Raw genomic sequence first — 15,575 nt, forward strand, 5'->3', positions numbered from 1 at the left:
GTTAGATCAGACCATAAACTAATCACTCTGGATATCCACACCCCACCACCACCCCCAACTAAGGAAACCACAGTAAAAAACTTTTCTAAAGCAAACTTCACCTTACTTAAGACAAAGGTGGTAAGTTTCACAGCCCCCACGCTAAAGGATAATGCTGCCCAAGATGCAGAAACCTTTACAAATGCACTCTATGAGCACCTACAAGGATAAATGGATCGTACCATCCCTAGCAAAACAAAGACTCACTCCTCTAAGAGAAGGAAACCAGTTTGGTGGACTCCTACAATAAACAGGCTATACAATAGAAGGAGGAAACTAGTTCAGAAAAAAAGCAAATCCCAAGAAGGAAAGACATCCCTGATCAGTATCAGTAAGAAACTGAGGCCCCTCATGAAATCATCCAAGGCTAACCTCGAAAGAAAAATAGCCAAGGATTCAAAAGATAACCACAAAGCCTTCTTTAGCTATGTTAAGAATCTAAGTGGCAATTCGCAGATATGCACTGAACTAGTGCAAAATAACACAAAATATACTGAACCTACTGATATTGCCAACATCCTGGCAGATAGATTCAGTGCAAACTTCACCCCCTCTCAGCTCCAAAAGGGCCCACAACAATACTGGAAAAGTGTAGTGTCCCAAAAATCACAGATGCACAGGTGAAAACAGCCCTTTCAAAAGCCAAAAACACAGCGTCAGTGGGACCAGATGGTGCCCCAGGCTGTGTCTTGCACGAACTACAGAACAAACTAACCCCCCACCTAAACACGCTGTTCAACCTCAGCCTTTCCACTGGCTACGTGCCCATAGAATGGTGCACAGCAACAGTTATTCCTCTCCACAAAGGAGGGGCCACAACTGACCCTGGTAACTATCGCCTCATAAGTCTGACTAGCTTGGTCTGCAAGGCTATGGAGCGCATCATCATGGAACTCATTAACAAAGACATTGGGAACCTCCAAACACTTGACCCGACCCAGTTCGGCTTTGTTAAGGGTAGATCATGCCTACTAAACCTGGTTGACTTCTTTGAGACAGTCACCAAGGCCATAGATGAGGGAAAGGTGGTTCACACAGCCTACCTTGACCTCGCCAAGGCTTTTGACACCATTCCCCACGCGGGCATTACAGAAAATCTCACCAGCCTGAACATAAACCCCTATGTCATGAGATGGGTTGCCAACTGGCTTACAGGCAGAACTCACACGGTAAGAATAGTGGGCTCCAGGTCCGACTTTAAACCAGTCACAAGTGGTGTCCCACAAGGCTCGGTCCTGGGACCCCTACTGTTCAGCATGTACTTCTCAGAAGTACAGGCAAACACAGGAAGACTATGGCTAACCAAGTTTGCCAATGACTGCAAACTGGGAGCCATAATTGACTCTCTAGCTGACATGGACATCCTCCAAAAGGGCCTTACGAGATGGACACCTGGTGTCAAAGTCATGGCCTCAAGCTAAATGCCAAAAAATGCATAGTCATCCCATTTGGGAAAAACAAAACAGCCACGAATTACCACATAGGTGGCAGCCCCCTTAATACAGAAGCGGTAATAAGAGATCTGGGGACCCAGGTAGATAGTAATCTCTCCTTTGACAATCATATTGCCAAAGTAGTTAGGAAATTCTTCTATGTGGCCCATCTAATTACTAAAGGGTTCGCATCTAGAAATAAAGAGATTATAGTGCCCTGCTACTCGTCACTCATTAGACCCATCATAGAGTACAATGCCCCATTTGGGATATACCTTACAAGACACTTCCAACAGCTGGAAAGACCGCAAAAGTACCTCACCAAGAGGATTATTGGTCTCAAACATATGTCCTATGCAGCCCGACTGAAAAAACTCCAGCTGTAATCAGTGGCATATCGCTTACTGAGAGGTGATCTCTGCTTGACTTACAAAGCCATGTCCAACTCAGAATTGATGGACATGCTCCACCTAAAGAAATCCAAGTCACTGCAAGCCACGCGCTCTAGTGAGCTAAACCTTGCCACAACAATAAATAGAGCATGCTGGAGGGATAGATTCCTGTCACAGAGACTCCCCATGTTTTGGAACAAAATTCCAAATTACATCAGGCAGAGCCCCTCACTAACACTCTTCCAGAGAAACCTTGACGAGTGGATGGGTAACAGAAAATACACCCCTGGGATCACTTCATTGGCTCTGCTTGACGGATAAGTTAATTAATCAATGGGGTGTCGAAAGCTGTCACCCTCTGGCTAGGCTTGTAAATGCCCTCGGGCAGATAGCCTATTACCTACCTATGAACCTATAAATATAAATCAGTTTTCTTTTGAAATATTTACATGTGTTCAATAGTGTGATTCTTCATTATATTAATCATATTAAGAATATTACATGAAACGTCTAAGGCTACTTGCCAATTTATTTGATGTTCAGCAACATCAGCGGTGTGAATTAAAATTCTAAGTGCATAAATTTATGTCCATACAATTGTCCATTCCAGTCTGCAAGATAAAGCAAAACTGTTAGCAATTCTAAAAAGAAAAGTGCTGCCTTGCTTATGTATTTATTTATTTAGTGTTTTATCCATGTATTTTATTCAGGAGAATTTTGGCAAGAAATCCAGAAAACCATTCAAGCTTTTCAGTCACAGACTTGGAAGTGATCTTATGTTTAAAGATTCTACCTACCGTTTAGTGAGGGCACCAGATCAAATTGATTCTTTTTCATTTCTTGGAACAAAATATGTCAGCGCTGTTAAAGCTCTTACACAAGGTAAGGTATGCACATTATTTAACTTTAAATGCTGTGATTAGAATAAGGCACAGTTCATATTTTGCACTGAAAGAAAATTAGGAAAAACATTATTGTTTATTTGTGTGTACATGCATGCATGTGTTCATGTATGTGCATATGTGTGTGTGTGTGTGTGTGTGTGTGTGTGTGTGTGTGTGTGTGTGTGTGTGTGTGTGTGTGTGTGTGTGTGTGTGTGTGTGTGTGTGTGTGTGTGTGTGTGTGTGTGTGTGTGTGTGTGTGTGTGTGTGTGTGGGTGTGTGTTTGAGTGTGCGTGACTGTGTGTGTGTGTGTGTGTGTGTGTGTGTGTGTGTGTGTGTGTGTGTGTGTGTGTGTGTGTGTTTCAGCGTGCGTGACTCTGTGTGCGTGACTCTGTGTGTGTGTGTGTGTGTGTGTGTGTGTGTGTGTGTGTGTGTGTGTGTGTGTGTGTGTGTGTGTGTGCTTAGACCCAGGCAAACAGCAAAAATTTATCCAGACAAAATATGATTTTTGAGAATTAAAAAGCAAGCATTTCAAGAGGTTACATAAAGGTGCCATGGTATAATATTTCACACTGCTTAATTATTAATTTGCTTTGTTTGATACAGTTTTTTGCAATTTGAACCTGATTTCCAAAGAGCATTATTGATCTGTCTCTTTTGAGAGGCAGTATTTTGTTGACTTACTCCCATGTGTTGAAATACTTTGCTGGTCTTTCACCATGGTATCTAGTAATGCCTCAGGGATATCATGTCATCCTTTGTAGGAGAGTCAAACAACATACTTTATGGAAAATGTTGTGAAAAGACTGAACTGAAATTGTATAACGTATTAAGAATTGACTTTAAGTATATATTTCATATTATTTTTTTTCCTTCTGAATTTGATGGGGTACATTTGTTTACACAAAACAGAAAGCAGAAAGCCTACTTATTTTTACCACAAGTATATGTCCAACTTCAATAAATAATAGATCACCCAGTCGAACAGGAACTTTAATCTAATTTTGAAAGACCAGTCTGAGGCACTTTTTTCAAAACATTGCCTTCTACAAGAGTTAAGCTACAGATGGGTCTACTTCACTTTGTCGAAAACACGAATTGTCAAATCCCTATTTATCGAACCCTATTCACCGAAGACACAAATCAGAGAATGGACTTTTCATTTAATTTTTTCCTAAGGCAAAGAAGCAGTTGCCAGTATTTGGAATTTGCCCTTTTCCCCACTGTAATGCAATCTCGAAGTTGGTATATTTAGTTAGGGGGGTGTGGCGGGCTTAGGCCCCCACCTGGTTAGGTTTTAAACTTTTTTTTTTTTTTTATGGTGACTAAGTTGAACTACCATTGTTTAGTCGTAGGAAACATTTTTGATGAAAAGTCCAGTCACTGATGTGTGTCTTCGACGAATAGGGATTCAACAAATAGTAAGCTCAATTAAGTGATGTAGTCCCACTACAGATATGAAATGCTTTCTCCATCCAGTATTTTGTCTAACATCAGACAGAGGGACACATTAGGTCTCAGCCCTAGAAATTAATAAGAATGGTTAAATGACAACGACAGCACCACAAACCTCAGTTACATGATACTTATTTAACAGAGGTACAGAACACTGAAAAGAAGCATACATGTTTTGCAGCCATTTAACTACTTGAGAAACAGGCAGTTGCACACAAACAACACACACACACACACACACACACACACACACACACACACACACACACACACACACACACACACACACACACACACTGTGCATATTTAATATATATAGACAAAAATAAAAAAAAACACTGGGGTAATTATTTACAGAATGCACAAACAGTACAACAAGAGAGCTTGATAAAGCACACAGATATTTTATTTTTAATTCTCTTTTAATGTATGTTACCTATGATAGTAGAATCACCCTTTAAATATCCATTTCAGCCATTGCCTGAATGGGAAGACAACAAAGTACAAAATATAATAAGAATGTATAATAATCAAACCTAACAGCGATGCACAATATTTAAACTTAATAGAAACAGGAATGATTTGTAATATATGTTACCTAATGTTGAATTATTTTGCAAAATATTACTTGTCATTGATTGGGAAAAATGATTTATATGCTAATGCTTATTCCATATTTTTACTGGATAATAAAAGACAGGAAATGACTATAACCATGCTTTCTTGTGCACTGATAGAAAAAAAAATGATTGACTCCAGCACATTAATGATCAAAATTCAGATGTGTGGTCGCTAAGTACTGAAGTGATTTAACAGCGACTACTGAAACTTGCTGTTTCACTTGTAAAATATTTTGTGGGGGTTCATCTACTATAGCACCAATATGTGGGGGGTTGCTCCACATTTTCAGAATCTTTAAATATATTGACTGTGAGATTGCTATATCTCAGAGAAAAGTGAATTCTTTTACATACTAAATCTCGATCTTTAGCCAAAAAAAGCAAGTCTCACATTTGTGTTTGCACGTTGGAGTATTGATCACAAATAACTTGCAATTAACCTTGGTAAAACAAATAGTTGTGCTTTGATTTTCATCCCCACAAATCTTTCTAAACCCAGCCAGTGCAGTCAGACACCATAAACCTCAATTAGACAATACTTTTAAGAGCGGTACAGTACACTGAAAGAGACACATAGTGTAATGAGGGAAGACTACAGAGGGACAATAACATCCTTTGACTTAGATGAGATCTGTTTGCAAATCAGTTATGCTAGATAGTAGACATTACTGACTACTTTTACAAAATGATGGTCAAAGATAATGGAACTGTCAGTCCATGTGCCAAAATCTTTAACTACCATGTCAGGGTGGAGTTGCCATTTAGGACATCGGTGCTGTGGGCAGCCATAATAAGACAGAAGTACAGGTGCATCATAGGGTCACATATATGATATTGTAAGCCAAGACCAAGGCAGATGACAACACCTGGGACAGGTCCACCAAAGGAAGTGGACCACCAACACCAAAGAAGCTCAAAGAGTTAGAATACCACACATTCCTGGTAGCCCTGTCCAAAGCAAGTGAGTGAACCCTCATACCTGATGGTACTGAATATGAGAGCTGGGCTGGTGATGACTGTCCAAGTGTTTGTAGGTAATGTACCAGATAAGTAACAGCAATCTTATTTCAAGTGTACACTGACCCACATGAGAGAGTTATGCAGCAGGTGACCTTTGTATATCTGTTCTGCAGGTACCAAGGGGCCATTCTCATGATTGTCATGTACCACATGCACCACAGGTTGAGGGAGAAATGCATATGGTGCATCACTGTTATGGATATGTTATCTTTATGTTTTCACAGATTCCACTTATTGAGGGTCCAACACAATTGAACAGATTATGCCTGATGTCATCAGGTAACTAATGATGGGTAATGACAGCAAGACGCACATGGTATAGTCAGATGACACAAGTGCATGCACACATCTCTCCTATATGAGAAGATAGTGGAAGAGATGTCAACATTTCTGCATCACCTGTTTTAAATGCCAGACATTCTGCCACTGAGAGCCCCACCCAGGCTACCAAGCATCACCACTATGGATGGCATCATCAGCTGCAATGCCTCTGATGTGTATACACACAGTGGAGAAATATGTTGGTGACCATTGCCAAAGTGAGTTCCGGTCTTTCCTTGACTGAGCTATTACACTTGGCATCAATCAGGAGATGTTCAGGTCAGCATTACAGGAACAGACAACTGATACGCACACTATAGTAGAGACAGTGAGCATGCTGTATGTCCTGTGTAAGGAGGGTATGCAACAGCTGCATGGACTGCAGGATGACCTGCTGTACATATAAAGTGACACAGCGTCTTGGAAAAAGCATACATGTTCAGTTCTTTGGTAGTCAACATAGCATCCATCGATGTATGCAGGATATAAAGGCCAAATACACTCTGTTGTACCTCAATAGGTCATGTCAGCCATGGTCATGCAAGGATCCAGATGTATGGCAGGCAGCAAGTAGATAGGCTTGCACAGATGGCACTCACCATTCAGGAGACTGCATCACTGTCCTCTCTAGTCACAGCAGCCACCATAGCTGGATGTAGACAATCTCATGGTCATGCCCAATGATGTTTATCTGGCTCCACCCTTGGGATGCCTCACCAGGATAGCCACTCTGACTCTCACAGTTCCATGCTAGTTTTATTTCCTGCAGGCCATCATCTGGATCATGCATGCTATCTATCTATTGGCTCCCAACATGGGAAGCTACATCAAGGTTCCCATATATGCTCCTGAAGTGCTACACCATCCCTCATATAGAATACATCCAGCCTTGAAACTGCAGGGAAACAGAGTTTAATTGACCAAAGTTCATGAAATGGAAGATCTACCCCACCATTGAGGGATATAATTCCTAACTCCCCCAAACTGCTATATGTCTTTGTACCTACCACATCCACCTCCTGTGACCCTTATCCATATGATGTTGCTGCTGTCATCTATCACTATGCCCCACCCCATCTGTGCAAATGATGATGACTGAGCCCTGCCCACCTATCTAGCCTGCTTGAGTAAGGTTAAGTCTAATGCACAGTGTGGCCAGTCAGCATACTTTAGGTAATGGGCAAAAGTACATTGACCCCCTATCAGAGAATGAACATTCTCCATCAGGGTATTAATGTACAGATCCAAAAACAACAGGCAGGAACCTCTCGAAAAAGCACAGAAGCTTTATTATCTCTATAGCGTCTCGGCTACAAATACAGCCTTTAAGGATTACTAAAAAAACTAATTACTAACATAAATACACCCACCAATAAAACAATAAAACAATTAACCATTAAAAATGCACACATTAAATCAGTAACCTCCAATTACAATTTATATTAAGACCTGAGGGAAATAAGGTGCCAAACTTAAGAATAAAAATAGTTTCCTTATATAATAACTTTTTCTTACACACATTTTCTGAATAAAAATTAACTTACACTCTCCAAAACTGTTGCTTTTAGACCATCAGGGTTAGAACTATGATGTTAAACAAAATGTTGTGCAATAGGGCTGTCAGTCCTTTCCTTTTTAATATTTGTAACATGTTCCCGTAATCTAATTTTAAACTTTCTTTTACGCTCCCTAATGTAAACTAAACCACATGGACACAGTATGGCATAAATAATGCCCCCTGTATCACAACTATATCCAGAAGATCCTGAAGAATAAAATGAAATCCCATTAATGTGAGAAAATGTCCTAACAACATAACTGCACACACAGCAATGGCCACAAGGGTATGTCCCTATAACATTTATAGACTAAAATATCCTTTAAATTTCTTCCTGCCCTGTACAACACTCCAAACACTCCAGGAAGGGGAGAAAGTATACCTTCTATATCCTTAAATTTTAACATAAAATTCCAATAATATTTCAATAGATTCACTATAACAGGACTCAAAACACTATAACTGGTAACAAAATATATTCTTCATTTATCACCCCTCTCCCTGGTAGACAAAAAACAACCCTGACTGTCCTCATCTTAGAAATTGGCCCTATAGTAGCCCTATGAACAGCAGATTGTACCAATTCATAATCATAACCCATAGAACAAAAAATAGAACACATCCTATTAACCCCAAAATTGAAATCCCTATCATTATTACAAAGTCTTCTTAACCTAATACATTCTTCATATGGGAGTGCAGTCAACACATGGAGGGGTGGCAACTATGCCCATACAAGAAATGACCCCCATCCACAAATTTCCTATGTACAGAATTAGCTCATTCTCAGAGCTTAAACACAAATTAATATCTAAAAACATACCTCTCAACCATGCCAAATTCCTTGGTATTTACTGGTTTTGAGGTCCAAATAATAGGGTGCCACAAATTCCCAAGTGGCCCCCTTAATTCCTGAATTTCCCAGCTTTTTTTTTTTTTTTTTGCTGATGTCATTACATGCAGAGGCATGCGCAATGATGTCAGCTTGATGAGCAGCCTGCCAGCCTGTCAGAACTCGGCTGAGGGCTTGAGGGGTGTGACTGACCAACTATGTTTATGGTCGGCATGTGTGTTGACTCAGCTCAAGTTGCTTCTCATACTGCAGCAGCTCTTTCAGAATCCAAACAGAGAGGGATATACACAGCCAAAAGAGCAGCTGAGCTGACAGCAACAGTGTGTTTTTTGTTTTCAGTTACTCTAGAGGGCAGATGGCAGTGGCTTTAGTTTAGAAGGCAGTCAACCCTGTCCCCAAGCCATTCATTTGTCTGAGTGTAGTGCAGCACTAGCAGCAGGCAGCAGGCAGCAGACTCTCTCGTTGGACTCGATGCAGTGCAGATTGTGCGGTCATAAATAAATATATTATTCCCCCCCCCCCCCCCAGCTCTTTCTCCTCCACCTCCTGGTAAAATAAAGATAAAAATAACTATAAAAAGAAAATTAATTGTTTGAGATGATCACAATGGCTCTGCTTTGCATTTGCACTACTCAGTGGCACACATGGGCTGCAAGATGTATATATAGAGAGAATAGGAGAATAGGCCAACTTGATCTTCAGCGAAATGTTCCTTATAGGTAGTGATTTAAATGGTGGTGTAGTCTGAAATGAGAAAAAAAATCTTTGGAGTTTACAGAAGGGTGCATTTTGATGTACCGAGTTGCGGGTACTATAGTTTTCTGCAGATCTTAACTTTTATCTGATTTAAATAAGTAACTAATTGTACACCACCATAAATCCAAACTAGTTTGTTAGTGCTTGAACTACTGGCTTCTTGAAATTATTTATTTCTGTATTTATATTTTTTGACCGGGAAAGTCCGACTGGATGCAGGTCCATTTTCAGCGGAGGCCCTGGGAGAAAAGCTCCACAATTAAAATATTACAGACATGGTTACAGATGAAGAACATAGCAATTAAAATATTACAAACATAGTTACAGATGAAGAACATAGTGCATTCAGTATACAGCTAGAATCGTTGTCATCTGTGAAGTAAATAGCCATTTACAATTGTTACAATAAGAAATTACTGCTGCATAATAAGCAGCTAGGCGTATAAGCTTCAGAGCTTGTTGTAATCAAAGGTAGTTAGTGGGGTGGAAGAGAGATATAGGGTAGATGGAGTGGGCCAAATTAGAGGGGGAGTTACAAGGGCATAGCCAGCATGTTTTTAGGTGTGCTTTTAGTAAAGCTTTGAATTGGGTGCATGATGGTACAGAGGTTATTGTGGGGGGGGTGCCATAATTTAGCTATAGCGCTGGAGAATCATGCTTCTCCAGCAGAGTTATTGGCTCTAGTAACCTGTAAGTAATTTTGTTGCTGGATCGTAGTGGCCTGGTGGTAAGATAGGGCTGGAGTAGATTCTGAAGGGATGGGACTTTTAGTGGATGGTTTAATAGTTTGTGGGCAAGTGCGAGTTGATACCATTGAAGGAAGTGAGGGAGTTCTAGCCAGCCCAGTTCAGCAAGTGAGAGACAGTGGTGACTATGGTAGGATGCCCCAGTGGCGAATTTGGCGATTTTGTTGTAGCAGGTCTCGAGTTTATTTAGATCGCATTGCCTTAGGTTGGTATACAGTGCTTTGGTGAGGAGTTGCTTAATTCTGTATAAGGCTCCTAGTTTTTTGTGGACTTTTTTTATGGTCATGTATATGTGAATGTCAAATTTGAGATTATTATCTATTTCAACTCCTAGCAATTTGGTGTGATCTGTTGAGTGGATAGCAGTGTTATCTTTTGCTGTGGTGTTATGGAAATTATATGTAATATTTTCCCTAGTGTAGGGACGTAGCATTCCAACAGAGATTGGTTAATCAAGATTGATAGTGGGTAGGCTAGGGCGTCAGCTGCAATTTGTAGGTATTCACTTGGGAGGTTGTCTGCTGCTAATTTAGTGGGTTTAAGTTTAGTTAAGATTTTATTTATGTTGGAGGTCGGAATAGGAGAAAAAGAGAAGACAGTGGGGAGATTACTAGTTGAAGGTGTAGAGTGGAGGGGAGGGCGGTTGTGTTGTCTAGCTAGTGATAGTACAGTTTGTGTGAAGTGTGTGTTGAATGAGGTAGCAATATTTTCTGAGTGAGGAATGTTAGGTGGAGGGGTACTGATTTTATCTGGGTGGAGGATGGAGTTTATGGAGGACCAGAATTGTTTGGGGTTGTGTTGGGAGGAGTTAAGGGCAGACTGGTAGTATTGGATCCTGCTTTATTAGCTTTTTGACTCTATTGCGTAGTTCTAGGAATTTCTGTCCAGCTGGGGGGGTGGTTTTGTGCCAGTATTCCCAGGCTTTATCCCTGTTTTTCATTTCTGACTTAGTGGTTTTATGTAGCCATGGGGAAGGCTGAGCTTTGGTTCTGGAAAGTCTTATGGGGACATGATTATTTAGTATGCTCAGGAAGGTAGTATTGAAAAATTCAACTGCGTCATCTAGGCTGAGGTACTTTAGAGGATGCCAGTTACACCCTTTGAGGGATGAGATGAATGTGAGTGGGTTAAAGTTTAGATTTTTACATATTTGATGGTAGATGACAGATTTTGCTTGGTAAAGGTGTTTTCTGAGTAGGAATGTTGGGGAATGAACACTGAGCCTATCCAATAGGCAGCCTGCTATATAAGACTGGGGGCTCTTACTGACTAGTATCCAATCCAGGGTGGTGTGCTTGTTGGAGTTTTTATTGATCCTGGTTGGTGACTCAACTGGTTGGGTGAAGCCAATGATGGGTTGGATGGTTGCCAGAACAGGATTGCCAGTCAATATTGAAATCACCTAAAATTATGGTCTCTTGGGGGAGATGGTGGGTAGTCCAGCAGTGGAGGTTTTCTAGTGGAGGGATATTTTGGCCAGGTGGGAAGTAGCATCCTATTATGTTGATGGTTTTATTTTGGTTTATTTTGAGGTTGGTATATATTATTTCTTCATTGCCAATTTGGGGATCTGATGAGCTTAGGATCTGGATGTTTAGGTAATGTTTAAATATTATAGCTATACCACCTCCTTTCTTGTTTAGCCAGTCTACTCTTAGTATGCCTTAACCAGTAGGAAGAATTTGCTCAATGGTAATGTGAGGTTTTAGACATGTTTCTGTCAGGATGATTATATCTGGGGAGTACAAGTCTATGGTGGCATGGAGTTCGTGGACTTTGTTGGTTATACTTCTGATATTTAGGCTTAGCAATGCATGAGGTTATTAGTTTTATCAATTTGTGAAAGAGTTTGCATATTAGGGAAACTTTATGATTGTGTTCTGTGGGTAATAGGTATGGTGGGAGGGTTATTTTGTTAATTTGGAGGGATGCTTTTTGTTTGACTAGTGTAGTTGATAGAATATGTGGGGGTGCATAGGGATGGTTCTTGAGTTGGTGGGAGAGGAGCAGAGTGAGGGCGAGTCATGAGTGGTGGTGTAACTAGTAGTACAGTGGAAGTGGTTGAGTGGAGGAATTATGGAGTTCTGGTAGGATGTAAGAAATGCAAGGAGAGTGCATGAGTGAGTATAGGTATGGTATGCTTATCCATGTTAGTTGAGAAGGAGGGATAGTTGTGGAAGGATGGTAGAGTTAGAGTTGGGACTAGTGTTGTGGTTCATGGTTAGAATGATGGAAGGGGTTTGTGTTTGTAATAAAGGTAGGACCACAGGGGATGGGTGGGAATTGGGGGCAGGGTGGGGAGCGAAGTGGGCAAAGACCCTGTTAGTTGCTCTGAGGAGGGGTTGTGGGCTGGAAACAATCAGGTAACAGAGTATACTGATATAAAATCATATGATAATGATGGTGGAGAATCAGGTAGGTACCCTGTATTTCCACGGACTATTAGTTGGAGTTTAAAGGTGTCATTGTGAGATGAATGCTGTTGGAAGGTTAATTGCATGTGATTTTGAAGATCAGAAGTTGTACACATTGTAGTTGTATTGTTCTGCATGTAGGAGATGTACAGTTTGGCTTAAAAGGTTAAATAACATGTGAACTTCCTTAAGGTGTACAGCATTTACTATGTACTCTTTACCAGTTTGTTTCTGTGCTATTAACGGAAGCAAAAACTTAGGCCAATGTAGTCTTATTTTTGTGGTGAATTGTTGGATATGCAGTTGATCTTGTTCCTCTGTCATGTTTAAACGATAACAATGATTTTAGATTTATTGCCTGAGAAGCTGCTGTATTTTTCCCACCTAATTGCTAGGTATTGAAGTGCTTCCTGCTCCTTTATAACATGTTTTGTTAGTGATGTGCTAAATTAGTGACTGTAGAATGCAAATACTTTAGTAATGGTGGTTATAAAAACTCCCCTTTTTATTTGCACAGATGTGTGATTTCATGTAGCAGATGTTGAATCACTATTTTCTGACAGTGGCTAGATTCAGGTTGTAATATTCATGCAATTGTATTTAGTAATAGAGTCTGGTCATTAGGCTGTCAGCCGGAGAGGACTAGATTATTTCATATTATTCTTATTTTGTGTAGTTGGTTATTACTGTTGCCTATAGGCACAGTGTGCTTGTGGATAATGTAGTAGTAGTAGCATCTGTAACATACATGCTGCCTTCTTAGGGGCTATGGCAGGGAGCATCTTTGATTACTGGTAAGTAGACTGGTCTGTTGACACTTTCAGTCAAATTCCTCTCAATCTCTCAGAACAAGCAATCTGGATAAAGCCAAAAATAATGGTGGGACAAAGGTCCAAAATAAATTTTAAATATTGCTTTTGTAAACTCAGATAGTTGCTAGAATAACAGGTTTTGCATTATTATGTATTTTCTGAGGGATATAAAGTCTGAAATTCAAATGTTTGCCATTATTTATCATTATTTAGTGACTTCAGTCTTCATGTTGGTATCCCACAATTCTGTCAGAGTGGGAGGGGGTTACATGATTATATATGCAAATTATATGTTAATCAGCACCTCACTTTTTGGCTAGTTGTATGTACTTTTCATGGGCCTTTGCCCAGATTTTTGATGTTTCCAGGTTGAGAGGAATGTTTACAATTACAATCTGTTTCCCAGCTTGTAAACTATCAAACAAAAATCCAAACCTATTATTTTGTAATGGATCAAAAAATTCACCGGTCTCATCAAATCCACCTTTACAAACAAAAACTAAATCATCAATAAAATGATAATATTTTACTACAAACTTTTTAAAAAATCATAATGATAAAGATATTCCAAATCATATAATCCCATAACCAAATGTGCACACATGGGGGCAAAAGATGCCCCCATGGCCATTCCTTGTATCTGATGGTATAAACAATTATTAAACACAAACAAATTATTAATCAAACAAAAATGCAACAATTCCATAACATAACTAGACACAGGTGTATCCCCCACAAAATATTTAACAGCTTCTAAACCAAGATTATGTAATGTTGGTATATAAGCTGCAAACATCCACATTCATAAAAAAAATATATCATTCGACCATTCAATGTCAGATATTTTCTCCAAAAAAATCATTACTATCTCTAATTAAGATGATGAGACTTTAGGGAAGGGAAATGATGTAATCTTAAAGAGAGACAGGAACACCTGCAGGCAAAGGTCAAACGAATCCAGAGCAGTGTATAATCGAAAAAAGAAAACTTCGACCACCACAGAAACAAGCAGCAAAAAGTAGCATAATAAAAACAAACTAAAGTAGAAATGAGACAAGAATTTTAATAACAAAAAGATGAGCACTTTAGCAGAAAACTGCTTCCTCTGACCTTAATACAAAACAACAAACCACAGCCCTTATCAAGAGAGCTACACCAATCAACACACAACAATCTAAAAAACAACCAATAAAAACACATATAGCAAACACAATTTAAATATGATATCAGTAGTGCCATCTTTTGCTACTTTTGCTGCTTGAGGGGTTGATGAATGAAGAGAATGAGAGGGAGAGAAGGTTGGATGATGTAGGGATAGTGAATCATGAAGTACAATGGATTAGCAAGGAGGAAGTAAGGATAGCTATGAAAAGAATGAAGAATGGAAAGGCTGTTGGCGCAGATGACATACCTGTGGAAGCACAGAGGTGTTTAGGTGAAATGGCAGTGGAGTTTTTAACCAGATTGTTTAATGAAATCTTGGAAAGTGAGAGGATGCCTGAGGAATGGAGAAAAAGTGTTTTGGTACTGATCTTTAACAATAAGCGTGATGTGCAGAGCTGTAGTAACTACAGAGGGATTAAATTGATCAGTCACAGCATGAAGTTATGGGAAAGAGTAGTGGAAGCTAGGTTAAGAAGGAATGTGATGATTAGTGAACAGCAGTATGGTTTCATGCCGGGAAAGTGCACTACAGATGCAATGTTTGCTCTGAGAGTGTTGATGGAGAAGTACAGAGAATGTCAGAAGGAGTTGCATTGTGTTTTTGTAGACTTGGAGAAAGCATATGACAGGGTGCCTAAAGAGGAGTTGTGGTATTGTATGAGGAAGTCAGGAGTATCAGAGAAGTATATAAGAGTGGTACAGGATAGGTACGAGGGTTGTGTGACAGCGGTGAGGTCTGCGGTGGGAGTGACAGATGCGTTTAAGGTGGAGCTGGGGTTACATCAAGGATTAGCTCTGAGCCCTTTCTTATTTGCAATGGTGATGGACAGGTTGACAGATGAGATCAGACAGGAGTCCCCATGGACTATGATGTTTGCAGATGACATTGTGATCTGTAGTGAAAGTAGAGAACAGGTGGAGGAGACCCTAGAGAGATGGAGATATGATCTAGAGAGAAGAGGAATGAAGGTCAGCAGGACTAAGACAGAATATATGTGTGTGAATATGAGGGAGGATAGAGGAATGGTGAGGATGCAAGGAGTAGAGGTGGTGAAGGTGGATGAGTTTAAATACTTGGGGTCAATAGTTCAGAGTAATGGTGAGTGTGGAA

At 39.9% G+C, this 15,575-nt stretch overlaps 1 protein-coding gene across 2 annotated transcripts in view; it reads left to right on the plus strand.

The window, feature by feature from the left end:
* Positions 1 to 15,575, plus strand: part of LOC122800094 (serotransferrin-A-like) — a 653,725-nt gene that overhangs the window by 383,291 nt on the left and 254,859 nt on the right. For both annotated transcript variants that reach the window (XM_044069618.1, XM_044069619.1), the window contains exon 8: positions 2,575 to 2,746. In XM_044069618.1, the coding sequence (XP_043925553.1) occupies positions 2,575 to 2,746 (172 nt within the window). The remainder of the gene's footprint in view (positions 1 to 2,574; positions 2,747 to 15,575) is intronic.

The sequence above is a fragment of the Protopterus annectens genome, chromosome 4.part0, assembly GCF_019279795.1.
Source record: "Protopterus annectens isolate FY-2018-M chromosome 4.part0, PAN1.0, whole genome shotgun sequence".
Taxonomy (NCBI): domain Eukaryota; kingdom Metazoa; phylum Chordata; order Ceratodontiformes; family Protopteridae; genus Protopterus; species Protopterus annectens.